This window comes from Ooceraea biroi, chromosome 11, assembly GCF_003672135.1.
Source record: "Ooceraea biroi isolate clonal line C1 chromosome 11, Obir_v5.4, whole genome shotgun sequence".
NCBI classification, from domain to species: domain Eukaryota; kingdom Metazoa; phylum Arthropoda; class Insecta; order Hymenoptera; family Formicidae; genus Ooceraea; species Ooceraea biroi.
This window is the reverse complement of record NC_039516.1, coordinates 2,289,577-2,305,702: the sequence shown is the minus strand read 5'-3', so window position 1 is coordinate 2,305,702 and position 16,126 is coordinate 2,289,577. Positions and strand designations below refer to the sequence as shown.

Here is a 16,126-nt window from a genome sequence, read left to right as displayed (position 1 = left end):
TATCTGCAACACATTCAAGTACAATCTGAGATGGTTTTCAAAATCGTTTGATTAAAAACCGATCGCCGTGTTAGCCATTTCTGCTTACGACGAATGTCACCGTGTCTTTTCTCTCTTCTAGTGCCGTATTCACATGGACCAACCTCCTAGTGGTAGTGGTAGAGCTGGACGGCAACGAAAGCGAGGCCCTCGATCTGGTGGCACTCGTGACGAGCGCCGTGCTCGAGGAGCACCACTTGGTGGTCGGCGTAGTGGTGGTAGTGGACCCTGGCGTGGTGCCCATCAATTCGCGCGGCGAGAAGCAACGGATGCACCTACGCGACGGTTTCCTGGCGGACCAGCTCGACCCGATCTACGTGGCGTATAATATGTGAACAAGTTACGTGCGACACAGGACTCTCATCCTTTCCATTGTTCGCCCTCCTCCCCGTGGACAGTCCTTATCGGACTTGCTGAGGCTGCAGTGGAACTCCATTCGCGACAACGACTCGCGCCAAGTATGACGATGGGACGAACGATTTCAAAGATGAGAATTCTATGAGAGCTCGTTCTTTTGTTTTTTGTTTTTTTTAAATTTGTTATTCGTTTTACGGGATCGCGACTCCTTTATGAAATTTTTTCCCGGATCGCGAACTTGAATGCAGAATTTGGAGTTACTCTTCAGGTCTGCAATCCCACGTACTTTTAATTTTATGGAAGCTACGAATTTATAACTTACTATACTCGTCACGAATCTTTAAGACGTGCTGACAGCCTGCCACTTTAGTCAGTCAATCACGCGCGATATCTATTATAGTTCAAAGCGAAAAAGTGAATAACGTAAATAACGTAAATAACGTGAACGGAAATACTTCAAGGAATGGAGTTCTACTATATTATGTATCAAGAAAAACGTCACTCTAACGAAGTGAGTGTTACTAGCAAAAGGTACGTACGTGCATATTCGAAACATTTCTAATGCAGTCCACGCTGCCATCTCTAGAAACTGATTAAATCGCAAGGAATCATTATCGCGTTACACATACGTATATGATGCACGACAGAGTGAGTGATGACGAATTGTAGAGCCGACAATGAATACGTAAAATTGGCAGCTCGTTGTCGCTCTAGCAGCCACCGATTCGTCACCGAAACGTTCGATGTCGTATCCTGCAAGTGTCCGACTTTCCGTGCTCCGTTCCACAACGTCCAGCCGACCCGTACAACAATCGCATGCAATTTCGACGATGAGACCAAGTAGCACACATCCACCTAGCCAACCATCCGATCCCTTGCGTTCGCTATAGGAAGCGAAGAACGTGCGACAACTTTGAGCTACGACACGCACAACGTCGCGGTTTTGTACCTTACAAGCCTTTGGCTTTGTACGCCGTACTGTGCAGCGCGCGACAAACGTTCCGACGTCTTTTTACATTAGCTGTAGTTCCCACTGCGAGGAACGGAGTCCCCTTTCATTGATGGGAACAACGAAGAGTCTCGTCGTGGTGGCGATTCGGCGATTTACGGCGGATCGCTCGCTGTTCAATTTCTACGATCGTTAGCTCAGCGTGTTTTTATAATTCAGTCAGAGGTCGAGTTTTGGATCACGATTTGGAATTTGGATTTTTGTCGGCTGCTTTCTATTCCCTGAAACTTTATTCGCACAAAGAATTATTATTATTATTATTACCAGCTCAAATCAGCTCAAGCTCGCGTACAAGGAAATCCAAACGTGTTGCGTAATATCGACTTTAGGGCTGCCGATCTCTAACTTTTTTTTTCCCTGTAATTATTTATACGTACATCGGAAAATGTCAACCGAACAACAACATTATTGGCCTATACTTAGACGTAAAAATAAGATTAGCGTGATTTTAACGAATATTAAGATTCAATCGAAAATTCAACACGGAGGAATTTAACTTTTAACATTCTGTACAAAATGCATTCGTGCGATTTTATACGTAGACTGACGAAATACACTCTGGTATATATATATATACACACACACATAACATAAGATTAATAATATACGAAGAGTCGAATTTTGGAACTTTGTCGAAAAATGAAAAATGCCAGGCCCAGAAGTCGATCGCGATTGATTTCTCACCAGAGGACGACTTTCTTTACCCACTTTTTCTACGAATATGTACAATTGTTGATAGCTCTTTAATTTTATATTCTTATTTTAGCACACGAGAGACGACATACGGCGTATAATGTGTTGTGAACGGCGTATTGTTGTAACTGCGAAGGCACATCGCGATTATAATGATCACACATGTGTATTCGCGCCGTCGAAAGACGTGACATTAAATGCAGAGACGCATTAGCGTACGCTCGACAGAAATTAATTCTCATGTTTGCCGGAATATCTCAATTCTTCAGTGTTTCCTTCTTTACATAACAAGATCGTGAAATGCGCGCTTTTATTCAATTGACAGAAATGCTATATGTGAGTAAAGCTCGATTTCGACTCGATTCTACCTGAAATTACATTTCTGTTGATTTGTTAAACTTTGTTTTTATTTCTTTCTTTTTTCCTTTTTTTCTGCATAGGCGAGATGCGCGTTCGTGAACGACCGCAACTTATTATCGACGGCTTCGGCAGTGCAATATACGCATGGCATAGTGATTTATAATCGCTCTCGCGCGGAGTATGATGATTAATCGTACCGGACTCTCGACGGCTGTTCGCAGAGGCAGCTTTTTGTAAATACGTAACACGAGAAAGAGGCGTTTGTCCTCCCACATGCTCCACTGTTCTGCCGCGACCCGTTCGTCCACTTTCTCATCTTCACACTTGTCCCGTTCACCCTTATCTCACTACCCTCCCGCGTTTTGTTGTTAAGCTATCGTGCCATGTCACTATTGCGTTACTTCCGCACTTTTACGCACGGGAAAAAAGAAACCCACGCCCGTAAATAGCCGCATTTGTACAGGCTCGGTTGCACTGATAGTTCTGGTTAATTGACTATCTCGTTAGTATTATACTTGTTTGTTTTCCTCATTATAAGTCGCAATTTCTCATAGTTTTATTTTAAGTCGTAACTTCTCATCTCTTCCTGTCTTTCTCACATTATCGTAACGTGATCTCATCTTGTACCATGATGTTTAACACACCCGGTGAATAGGTTGTCTCTCTCTCTCTCTATCTCTCTCTCTCGAATTAATGAATCTCCGTTTACAGACTTTTAAACAATTTTTTCTTTATCAAACTTTTTTTAAATAGCAGCTAGCCCTGGTTAATTGACAAGATGGCAAGTTAGTGCAGCTGGCGTTTAATCGACAATGGAACTTCTTGAACTGAATCAGATCTTACGAGAAAAAAATCAAGTTGCGAGTTTTGCTTCTCAAAGTGTTCTTGAAATTTCCCTGTTGATTGCTCCTTGCGAGATCTGATTCAGATTCAACTGCGAAATCATATTTTCGTGTAGACGTAATGGACGCGTTATTATATATATCAATGTTGCCTCGAAATTCAGAGACTGATTCTTAGTTTCTCGTAAGAGGGACCTCCCCGAAGAAGAAGTATATTTACAGTAAAAATGTAATTGCAAAGTTACTCGTGGAATATCATAGATCGAATCGCGAATGAGCCGGATTTCTCGCCGAAAATTCTGGATTTTGAGGCTCCCCGTGTCTCGAATTTGAACGCTGACCGATATCCTTCTCCGTGCGTGGAAGAGAATATACATGATACACAGATGCCTCCCCGGGGAAAGTAGGAATGTGCAATGAATGATTTTTATATCGTAACGACAAGAAGCGGCTGTTATAATAATGCAATGATATCGACTGTAACGGAAGATCACGTACGGATCCCACGAATATTCAAGATCCCCCTCACCTCCGACATCGTAGACTTGCGGTTATAGATAATCCTTAACATTTAGCCCTCTTTCGCGCGCGCGTAATGGATTATATAAATATAAACGTTTTATAAGAACTTTGCAGGTATTGTATTTTAAAACTATAAGTCGTAAAAAACAGTCGTAGAATTATTACTGAAGAGCGGAAGGATTACGCGGAGCATCGATTTAAAGAGTTGTTGGATTTGCGGATCCTTGCATCCCTGAAGAAGCCTCCTCGAGTTGTTCTCGTTTCTGGGAACGTGCGATTTTTCTTCTTCTCTTTCGATTCGAGGCACGCGAAAGTGCCGATCGACCCGTTAGCGTCCGACCTTTAACGCAGGACCTTCGGTCAATTTGATTGAAGGGATTGCGGGATTGACGTATTGCGTTAAGCACTCTCTATCACGAAAGAGTTGATCAATACACCGCGTCGGGCGTTATCGGGTCGATGATTAATTTTGCGATTTACGATTAAGTGAAATTGTTATTTCCATCAAGCTTTCATTTGGTTCTACGAGAGGAATGTCCGCTCTTGCACTTGTGCGGAAGACGAAGAGCGAAGTGAAATGAAATCTGGCCCAGAAGATCGTCAAGTAGATCATACGACATAGGCAAGCATTGCGCCACGACGTTATATCAGGATAATCGAGCGTAATTAATCGCTACGCGATCACCTCTGCGCGAATGGGAGATTTCCTAATTTAAGATGTTACGTGCCACACACACACATACATTCTCTATGCAGATATACCAATAACAATCTTGGTTGATTTTATGTGTAATCTCGCTGTGTTCTTATCCCTGCTCGGACGAGCACGATGATCCCAAAACGAGCTGACCGACCAGGAGCGTCCTTGATCAGGAGGGTCCTTGGTTGATCCCACCAACGGGCGTGTGCTCGCGTGCATCCTAGCGTGCGTGCGTGCGTGTGTGCGTGTACGCGTGCGAGGAATTCGATTGTACTGTGTATAAATGTCGATAATTAATTAATAGGTACGTGGCATGCACGTCAGGATCAGGACGCCCGCGCCGCGAGGCGACGAGAGGATCCGCGGAGTTATGTAGGACAGGATCCACCAATCCACCCAGATCCCAATTCTAGAGATCGGATCTAGAGCCGATCGATGACGATCGGCATGACCTAGGCCAGCGCATGGTCTAAGGCTGTGTACATAGACGCCCCCTCCTCCTCCTCCATCCCCTGCGTTAGAGTTTATTAAGGTATATAGTTTGTACGTTGAACTATATATATATTATATACATATTATATATTATTATTATTATTATTATTATTATCACGAATAATATAACGGTCACTGTCTCTACCAAGCCGATACTATCATCATGCCTCATGTATCACATTAAACGGACATATTAATACTCGCGTGTTCGTACCACCCTCCTCGACGACGAAGCCTTCAAGCCTTGGTCCTCCTGCAATCCACATACACATACACACGCGCGCGCGTGTGCTTTCTCTGATCTGCTGTCATCCCTCACGCCGGTCGCGTTGGAGAGATTCCCGTATCTCGCGTATCACGGAGATACGTCGTACTGGAAGAATAAAAAGTTGATAAAGGTAAAATTAAATATTCTTAGAAAAAATGTAGAGCTAGATCTCTGTAATTGTTTAAAACGAAAAGATAAATTTTCCAAGTTGGATAAGGAATTTTCTTGAAGATTTTTCATTGTTAAATCTTTATCATTCTTATATCTTTCTTATAACAGATTTAAAATAAGAGATTTGATAGGTGGAACAGCCTCTTGGCGAACGGGGAACAATTAATGGCATGATCGCACGACTTGTCGCGTGGCATGCATTAGATTAGCTAATTAATTGGAGCGCCGAGAGTTGATTGTGAAGATATCGTACACCGTCCCATTGGCCTGGCCGTAGAAAAAGTGCATGGTGATGGTTTAACGCGCGGTCGTCGTCACGCTCAATCTGCGCTCTTCATTGTTCAATTGATAACAATTTGCGACGGCGTCGTCCGAGAATGCGCGTTTAACTTTGCATCGTTGGCCTTCGCTGTCGTATTACCATCACGAAACTGGCCGCGTATTGTCCGTGGCGACTCGAGTATTCCTTGTCGATGTTTTTGGAGAGGAACGTTGCAGTTGGAAAGAAAACATTCAAATTTATTTATGCACATACGTTATATTAAATCTATTTACAATTTACTGATCTACACAATTACAATTGCTATACTTATTAACAAAATTACGAGCAATTTTGATATTAAATACTAAATATTAACGTACTTGAACACATTTGCTTATCATTGAATATCCATTATTAAACATTTTAGAGACACTGCGCACAAAAGCGCAAAGCATCGAGGCCGTTGACTCCGAACGATATGAAACCACGCTACGGTCAGGCCGATTCCTCGGACTTTGCATAAATGCATATGCAGCGCACAAAGTGGACGAGCACCGCGAATACTTGTTGCAAACGCATGCATATGCGATGTCGGCGGTATGCGCCGATAATCCACATACGTACGACCGGCAATAGCGTTAATAGCGCAAGATGACAAGGAGGAAAAAATGGGACGGACGGATCTGACGAGCGTGCGCCCCGGCGATGTATATTCATCAAAAACCGGGGCGAATTCGACTTTGCATCTCCCACGGTCGACCTAATTCCTCCACGAGGAAGAAATCGGTACACCGCACGTATTCGCGTGCATGCATCCTGAAAATCATCAACGTAATGTAGCAACGCGAGCGCATCACGTCACGAACATGCGTTGCATGACGAAAAGGACGAAGCGGCATGAAGAACATATGCACGACGTGCGAGATGTTCTTCCGTGTTTTGCAGGAAAAAGCATTCCGATGACTAGCTGCTGGTTGCTGGACCACGAACAGCATTTTCTTATTTTTCTAGCATCGATGACGCGACGTGAGTAATCAGAGAATCAATATTTTCATAGCGACAGAGTGGGTCTTCCCTTCGTGCGCAGGTAATTTGCGAGAGACTCTTGACTGTATTCTCAAGCGTCTCTCGCGTGTCTTTTTATAATATATTCGCATAAAATGTATCCTTATTCCTTCTCTGACTTGGCAGAATTATCGTTAAGCTGGTTTTGTGCTATTTTAAGAGGATGGAAACCGACTTCCGTTTTGAATGGAAATTTTATTTAAGAATTTATGTAATTATCTCGCTGCAGGAAATTTTTGCTAGAATCAAAAACGTCGCTTTGTTTTCTGATTGCAGTGAATCAAAATATTTTTTTAGTAATAGAATTATTTGCTTTAACATGTCGGACAAATGATAGGATAAATGCAGTTATTTCTATTAAATCATTCGTTTCTTTTAGGACAAACGCATCGACAGCCACGATCATTAACGTAAGTGCGTTTATCGATCTCAGTAATGTAATTGAAGAAGATGTAGCATGAAACCACTACGTTTCTCACGTGAGGCGCGGACTGCAAACGTGCAGAAACATTACATTAGGAAACTCCACAGAGTAACATTGCAATTTACAATTCTGCCGCAACGCCGAGGAGGCCACGTTATTTTCGGGATCCTATCAGTACTTTTCCAAGTAAGATATTTTTAAATTTAAATAAAACGTGCGCTCTCGCGCGCACTGCGACGGCGCGCGAGCAAGTGAACCCGCTTCGGAGTGACTCGAGTCGGGCTCGAGCGACTGGTCGGTCAGCCGGTCGTTCGCAGAAACTTATTCTCGCTGCTCCTTTCTCTTTTCTCTCCTCTCTTTCTCTCCCCGCAGCTCTTCTCGTTTCGCCAGTCGTATTGGTGCCAGCGGCCGAGTGCGAGAACAAATGAGCCTATCCCAAGGGAAGCTCGTCCCGAATTGTACCGACCGACCGGCCAGCCAACCGACCGGCCGTCGTCAGTTCGTCAGTAGCGCCGCTCTTGCGCGCATGACTGCCGCGCGGTTCCTCATCGCCGTTGAACACCGGGTGAACAACACGTAAACACACGCACGCACGCACGTGTGTGGCATCGGCGTGTCTTCCGCCTCTTGCCGTGAGAAAGCCGGTTGTCGAAGGTATGAGTTGCGCTCGTCGGGGACGCTGAGAGGAGTGCCGTATTACGAAGCCGAGAATCGTCGCGGAGCGGACTCTGGTCCGGTCTCGCGGCCAAGCTGCTGCCTCTTCTGTCCACGCGAGTGGTGCGCGTCGACCGATCGATTCGGAACCCAGGTACGTAAATCGCGTGTGTATGTACACCTGGATCTCGCTCGCGCTCTTTCTCTCGCCGCCGCCGCCGCCGGAAGTAGTAATGGCGAGCGCGCGGCACCGGGGAACCTGTATCCTTTGTACTTGCGCTTCTTACATTGCATTCGCGCGAGAGATCTTAGAGAAAGAGAGAGAGAGAGAGAGATTTCTGCAACGAGCAATTTTAGGAAAAGTTTTGCGGAAAGTTTTATCAATATCGACCGCAACGTTTTCGTTTAATAATTTGTAAGGTGTAGTTTCTTGTATATGTACATTTCACAGATGCCCTCGCAGCTAAAGCAAGCCATATACATGTGTGTATGCACATATATGGCTTATTTATAGTCATATGTACACAGCGTCGCGCAATTTACTGCGGAAATCGCACGTTTTTTTCCACGTCGCGACATCGTCACGATTTAAATGCATCGGCGAGCCGGCAGCGCGGTCATTAAATATTTTTTCATTGCGCAACGAATCCTCGAGCGAGGGAGGTTCCTCGAGCGATAGCTCGAAAAAATTCCAGTCGCATTCACGGGAACCTTGTGTCAGCAGGACACGCATCGTGTTCTGCAGAGGATCGTCCGCATTTCTTTGCGATAATATTTGCGCGCCCTGATGACGGAGAATTCCTTGTCGCTCAACGCGATAAAATGTTGACGACGGCAATAAAACGCTCCGGCCTGTGAAATTGGATTAGCTAACGGAGAACGAAAGAAAACGAAGAGACTAAACCAGGGGAGCAGGTTGACGTCGAATAGGAGGCAGCTTGCGGGATCAGGGACAAGGACTAGAAGAAGGATGTGGGCGGCTTCCTCGAGCTGCTGATGGTTCCTTCTATTTTCGAACCAGGTTGACGAGTGTCGTGCGCCGCGTCTTTTTGACTTGGAGATTCATACATCATACGACTGCACTTGCCACGGTTGCCCGTCGGTTCCGGAACAGTCGTGACTGATGGAACGGCTCGTGCCACATCGCGCAGCACTCACGTTACCTTGTGCCGGAACGGCATAATAACGCAGCCGTGATTAGGCGAAACACGCGCGGACAAGGCACGCGTTCCCGCTACCGCTACGATAAGATTTCCAGTTACTTCAATTAATTAGAAAAGATAAATTCTTGAGTTTAATAGAAAGACACAGGTTTTACTTCAAGTGGAAGAGCAAAAGCTTCTAAAGGAATTTTACAATATTCTCAATTAATTAATTGCCAACGAGAAAGGCTGCTTCGCTTCATTTAATTATCTCTGGTACCTACGCAAAAGATCAAGTGAATCATGGAGCAGGAAATCATGGAGCGCTCGAAAGGTGCGGCTTGTTTCTCTTCACACAAACTCGTGCCTTCTTCAAGGCACTTAACATAAACGATTCGTAAATTCCGGAACGTCGATTCACTGTTTACATATTCGAAGCTTCTGTCCGGCCAGAAGTGTGCAATAAAAATTGCACACAAAGGTCGTTATTTATTGCCGGACTATCCAACGAAATTTTTCTGGACGTCACTTGCAGTTCAAGTTCGATCATTCCGCTCAATACATATCGCAAAATTGATTATTATCGCAAGGTTACTCAGTTATCGCTCAGTTATTCCTGAATATTGACAAAACTTGTGCGCTCCTTTAGATCTCTGATCTAGTGTTCCCATCTTGTTCAAGAGAAATCGTCCCATCAGCGATCAGGGTAATTTTTTCGGGCAGACCATTAAGACGCCTAACGTCATCTTTAAACTGGTTAATGACTGGTCTCGCGCGTCCATGCTCGCCGCATGTTGACAATCATCTCGGCACGAGGTTTTCATTATGCCGACCCTCAATGCGAAACGTTTATGCCGGTGCGTTCCGCCGCGCGAGTTTCACGATAAAACTGATTCATCGCACCGACGATAAACGGCCGGGGCGTAACGCGCGTGAATGCGTGGCAAAACACGCTTCATGATCACGACGGCCATCAGTCACGACTTCCACTTTGGTCCAGCGTGCGTAGATGCTGAGACAGACTGAGCTACCTTCTTAGTGCCCCGATTTCGACGGACAACCAGGAAGATCTCTCGCCAGGATCAGGATCAGGTGCGGAACATCGCGCTGTGATTATCGGAGTCTCGCGAACTTTCCGATCATCATCATCATCGAAGTCACGAGACGGTCTCGCTCTCAACGAGCTTAATCGCACACGCGACGTCTCGTGACGATGAATCATCACCGTGACACCCAAGCGTTCAGCACCAAGGGAGTACGTTCGTGTCCTCCATACATTCCCCATACGAGACTTCGGTCGCGCCAGTTCTGACCTGTAGAAACCCGGATCTTCAACGAGACAGACCTTTTTAGGAAAAATGTTCTCTTTAATATGAGGACCTTCCGGGAGATAAAAACGTACCCTTATCCCTTTGGGAATATTCCTTTGAGGAGCCCATATCCGAAAAGCCATAAAAGAGCCACAGGTCTTTCGGTGAAAACCTTTTCTTTTTTCAGTGAATGCTTTCACTTGCTACGCAACAAAAAGATGAATACGTCTGAGGTTTGATAGTGCGGATTTTTACAATCTGCGAGTTTTACAATCGGTTTTCTAAAATCGACAAATAATGCTGAGCACGTTCCCTTGCCGTTCGTCATCTATTACAACAACCGGTTAATGAACGATTTATCACACGGCTTCCTCGAATCCGGAATGTAGTAGGCTTATACCGGATTTACGTAGCGCCGTAGTCGTAGACGAGACGGGCGTTGAATTAAATTCAATTCCGTTCGCATAATTCGACCATCAATTCCACGACGCTTGCCGGCCGTCAGCTCTTCGATGGCGAAAATCCTAGATCCTAAGAGACTCGACTTGGTAGATTAATATCGTGCGAGATTTGCATAGTGATCGGCGAAATTGTGGCACAAGGAGGATCGCCGGCAGGCTGGACGATTACATAGGCGATTGTAGTAATCGCACAGTTTATTGTGTCACGTTCAAAGATTCCTATCGGAGAGCAGACTAATCTTGATTCACGAGCACTCTAGTTTTCAGACTTTCGATTTCACATTTTTGCACAGTGTTCTACGACTCGCACATTTCGATGTATCGGATTGGCATTAAGCTCCCGCGAGGGTGTCTTTGAATAAAACTTCGGGCAAAACGGATTATTATTCGCTCCAGTTCCACCTTCAGATCCGCACGAGCTTAATTGCCAATCTGATGTCGTCGAAAGTTCGAGGATAGGAGTGTAACTAAGTTCTTCGATTAAATTCAAATGAAGTTCTTTTTGGTAGGAGAACCGCAGCGTAGTCATCGTTCGCAGCCTTCATTTGAAATTCCATGCATTGCACGTTTGTCACACTCGTTATACGCCTGGAATACGAAATCAGCATCGCGTACTGATAACCGGAAACCAGTTGATTGCGATGGATACAGCGTGCGGAGTTCGCTGAAAATTCGTCCATGTGAATTACATGGATATGCGCTCGTTACATACATTATTCTCGGTTGTACAAGGACGATTAAAAGGAAATTGAGACGCGGATGATTAAAAGGGCGAGAGCAGGACGTGATAATAAACGCGATCATAAACGCTTCTCGCTGCACGTGTAATAATTGTGACGATTGTTGGATGCGTCGTCACAGCACGTTCATTAGCAGCAATTAAGCGTCACCGTCGTCCCGGACGATCGTCAATCGTGACACCACTGTAAAGTTTATAGTTTGCCATAAAATTCTAGTGGCCGGCATTTATTTCGACGAATTAAACTCGTCAGAGATGGTCCATCCTCTCGGCTCTTTCGTGCCATTGCAAGCGAAACAATAACATCGTTAATAATAGTAACTTCGAATGCGAGCGTTGCAGACGTGCATAATATGTAACAAACGTGTGCAAAAACCGAGACGACAGCTGTAACGGTGCTTAAAGAAAGAAACTGAACGCGCTAAAATGTAGGTAAAAATTGAGATGATACAATTACGGCGAATAAACAATGATGACTGAAACGCTGGAGACCGAGATACTCCCGCATTATTCAGAGCACTCCTCGCCGACGCCGGAGTTGATTTCTCTCCCGGTGAAAAGCATCGTACAATTACACAAATCGCACAAGACAGACGTCGGCCGACATAGAAAAAGAAGGCTGTTTCCTTTTTTTTCCTTTTGGTGCCGCCGTGGAATTTTCCACGAGAGAAGGTTTTACGATCTGTCGGCGGTGTTACAAAAGGAACGCGCGCACAGCCCGTTTCTTTTCTGCCGAGAAGCGAAATGTCGCCCGGAGCGGAACGGAGCGACCACGTGCGTGCTCCAGAAGGATGCGAACACTACAGTACAGCGGAGCGTGTTAATGCAACGCAGATGATAATGATTAAAGAGGATTGCCTTCTCCCTCTTCGGACTGGATTCATTTTAAATTATTTATCTGTCGTTTTATAGAAACAAAAACTTGATTTGTTAAATGTAATGGAAAAAAACATAATTTTTTAATTTTTATTATAGATAAATAGTCGGACCACAGCGATCTTTCTGCGAGTGCTAATATTAACGAGCTCCGCTATACGGTCCCGTAGGTGTGTATGTGTGTGTGGAGTGAAGTAGATACGTATCAGGGTTTCGTGAAACCAGGTCAAAAACCTCCGAGGTGGCCCCCCTCGCTTGCACAACCTTGTCCCACAAAGGGGACGCGAGAGGGAAAACGTAGGCGCTCCTTTCTCTCACAAGGAGTCCGTTTTACGTGTCTCATGTGCATGTGCAGGATCCATCAAGGATCCAACCGGCATCATCTACCAAAGTGTCTCCGCAAATGTGAGATCGAGCGCTCGCAGAAAAGCCGGAACGGAAGAGACAAAAGAGGAATACGCTTGACGGATGATCGATTTTTATTATCGTCGTCCTGCGACGTGCCTACACGTGCGATCTCCAAGTTTTATCGGAAACGCCGTACGCTGATGTTACATTAAACGTGCAACAGTTCTGCATATTTATATGACGTGCGCCTCTCAACAATTCATAGTCGCGACAATGCAATTGTGTTTTAGCCGGCGTATATACATTCTTAGTCGCGCGGAGCGCTTGAATAATTTAACAATCGGGGCTCGGTCGTAAACCTTGACTGCTCGCGTGAAACCTACGAACGTAATATGCATTTTACTTATATATCGTTTCGTGTGTTTTTTTACTAGGTCAAACGCTCCCAGGTCGGGCTGAATTGTCCACGTTCTGTTCGATGAGAATTTAATGCCGATCGATTAGGCGAGAGCCAAGCTCTAATTCATGAAGCTCGTTTCTCTATCATCACCTTTTAATCGCGCGAGGTGTCTGGTAAATAAACAATGTCTAGAAACAATGTTTCATTTGCCTTGCAACAAAGAGGATCGCTGTTTCATTATTTTGTATTCGGAGCGGATAATATTTATGCTTATTCGATGTAAAATTTTATCGATCGTTTAACGATCTCGGGGATGTTACTATTGCATTCACTCGATAGCTGTAGTAATATGGTTTCGTTGAAAGTTTTATGAGGCACGTTTGTCCACGGACGAAAGGCGCGCATTTGCATTTCGGACGTTGCATGAGCTCATAATATCTGCGATAACATCCAAGTTGCAAGCGTGAGCGATAAGCAAAGAAATTCCTGATCGACTCTGTGCGTATCAAGTTCCACTGGAGGGAATTGGGATTTCATCGAAGACGATTGATCGGCTCGCTCGATTCGTCGTTTTCTGCACAGTTCCATGAGTGATGCGCAAGACCTGGACATAATGAAGGCACAAGAGCCTGTGTAAAAACAGACGCCGCGGAACAAGAAAACTTGACGTAACGACAGAGCGTGGCAGATGTTGCATTTACAAAGGGTCCGTCTTTTCGCCAAACAGACGGCGATAAATGGAGAACCGACCGGTCCTCGCCACCGCCAGATCTCCTCATTATGGCATCACGACGGAAGCTTAAGGTGCCTTCATACCAAGCCACCAGCGAGACCAGGTGTATCTTTAGAATAAACATTATCCTTGCAAAGACTTCAGATGCTGAAATGTAAATCAATTTAATGTACATCAAGATGTCAAGCGATATTTAGATCGCATAAATCACCCACGATTTACGAAATGTCGCACTTCTACAGAAGAGTATGATCTTCGATGAAGGATAGGAAACAACGACGTCTGGCTGTGTGGAACGATCTTTAGATCCCTATATCTATATATTCGCGCGCACTGCGTGTCTGTGCAGTCTGTTGTCCAACAATAAAGCCGACCGGATTGTTGTCAAGTTCCTGGAAGGAGGACTGATTGTTCTTTGTGGGATCTTCAGGAGAACAGAAGATATCCTGGAAACCTGGGCGAAGACGCGGAAGTAAAGCGGAAAGGTAGTTCTGCTAAGAATACTTACGTGAGTTCAGATAACGCAACATGAAAAAATCAAGTTCGATATCGATAATGCGTGTACGTAAAATAAATAGCCGTCTATCCAGTACACGTGTACATTATCTAACACACCAGCAGAGCGAAATTGTTTTTTCTTTAATTTAACCGAATGTCAATGTGCTATTGTTACGTGATCGTGCGGTGGGACGAGGACGAAAATTACGTGTCGTGGCGGACTGAATTATGTTGATTGCTGATACGAGCGTGTCGAAAAGGGAAAAGTGTCGGATGTGTCATTACATCATCTCCCATTGCAGCACGTAACCGGAGACGTGCCGTTGAGGAAGACCCGCCTGACTGTATTTGGAAGCGTCGTGATAAATTGATAAATAGTTAATTTTGGTAATCAGGTGAGAACTGACGAGACGAAATCATTCGCAAAGATACGGTGCGATCTAAGAGTCCGATTTTAGAGCGAAAACTGAGCAAAGAAATTGTGTAGACGTTCAAGCAGCTTCCGAGCTACCACGATGCAGAAGTACGATGCTCGGATCGCAATAAAGTATCCGTGCTTCAACGGTACTTCGATACTTTCTAAGTGTCCAAGGTATTGCCAAGTATAAAGACGGATATCGGTACTGCTGGTGGCCGTCGGCCACTTTCGATGAGGCATATATCTCATTGTCGATGCCAACAGCGGTGGCTTTGCCGCTCGAGAGCTCCTTGCGATCGTTAGTTCGCAAAGGATTGCTCGCGAGACCACTACCACCGTGTCATCTCGTCCAAAGGTTCGTGTTTCTTCCTCTCTCGAGAGACCCAGCTCGTCCGAATCATCCGCTTTTGCTTCGAAATCGCTCACGCGAGTCTTGGTAATGTAGGGCTTCCTAGAATGTGTATCGGATAGAATTCTAAAGTACTCGGGATCCGGTTGAGTCTCCGGTTGGATATTCCAAGCAATCAGATCGACGGAGATCGATTTCTCGTGGAATTTTTCTGGCAGCTCGTAACTACCTAATCGATTCCAACTTTTACTTCGCTAGGCGGGCACGTAAACCCCCTTGCTCGACTCGATATCCCGAGGCACATAGATATTAATCTCCTAGATGAGTCCAGGTAATAACCGGTATATAACCGGTTTTATTCGATGAAAGTCATTCCGTCGTCCCGCATCAACATTGTTTTTATCATGAGTTTGCATTGTAGGTATAAAACTTTTGCTGGACTTTTGTGACGGATGAAAAATCCGATCGTTGTGTCTATGCGAGCTGCACGCTGCATCAAACTCCAATTGTTCTCGTTTAATGAAAACCAAGTGCCTCGCGAACTATAGAATTTTATTATATGACGAAATGTATTTTTGATATGACTTGTATTCTTCAATCTCCGAATAACATAGAGAATTCAATTATGATCGCCAATTAACGAAAGAGGATGGACGATCAGCTGTCTAATCTAATAACTTGTATTTCAACAGCCAGCAGAACGGAGCTGCTATCACAGCGACTACTCCACATGTGGACATCGCCGTCCAGACTCAGGATCGGCCGAGCACCCAGGAAAAAGACACAGCCTTAAGCTAATAGCTGCGCGATCAATTGGCGCGTGGCTCGTGAAGAATGGAGAACACCGATGGATTCAAGAGGAAGCTCTCCTTCCTCGGCTTCGGCAAACGGGTATCGGTAAGTGACCGAAACAGTCATTTTAACAATTAATTATGTGAGGAAAGTGGCAAATCGACCGGCAAATGTCAAGGCTTGGTCTCCGGGCGCCGGAGAC

The 16,126-nt window shown here is 44.9% G+C and overlaps 2 protein-coding genes and 1 long non-coding RNA gene across 9 annotated transcripts in view; 2 read left to right on the top strand and 1 right to left on the bottom strand.

Annotated features, from left to right (window-relative positions):
- LOC105274679 (disco-interacting protein 2) overlaps nucleotides 1-5,210 on the top strand; it is a 28,892-nt gene extending 23,682 nt beyond the window's left edge. For 4 of the 6 annotated variants that reach the window (XM_026973597.1, XM_026973595.1, XM_026973594.1 and 1 more), the window contains exon 15: nucleotides 122-5,210. In XM_026973597.1, coding sequence (XP_026829398.1) covers nucleotides 122-374 — 253 coding nt within the window. In that variant the 3' untranslated portion in view covers nucleotides 375-5,210. The remainder of the gene's footprint in view (nucleotides 1-121) is intronic. The other 2 variants (XM_026973598.1, XM_026973596.1) reach the window with 1 other exon arrangement.
- Nucleotides 3,115-16,126, bottom strand: part of LOC113562893 — a 15,740-nt gene continuing 2,728 nt past the window's right edge. The window contains exon 2 of the long non-coding RNA XR_003407225.1: nucleotides 3,115-5,387. This is a non-coding gene — a long non-coding RNA (uncharacterized LOC113562893). The remainder of the gene's footprint in view (nucleotides 5,388-16,126) is intronic.
- LOC105274459 (band 3 anion transport protein) overlaps nucleotides 15,828-16,126 on the top strand; it is a 16,341-nt gene continuing 16,042 nt past the window's right edge. For both annotated transcript variants that reach the window (XM_026973601.1, XM_026973600.1), the window contains exon 1: nucleotides 15,828-16,029. In XM_026973601.1, coding sequence (XP_026829402.1) covers nucleotides 15,967-16,029 — 63 coding nt within the window. In that variant the 5' untranslated portion in view covers nucleotides 15,828-15,966. The remainder of the gene's footprint in view (nucleotides 16,030-16,126) is intronic.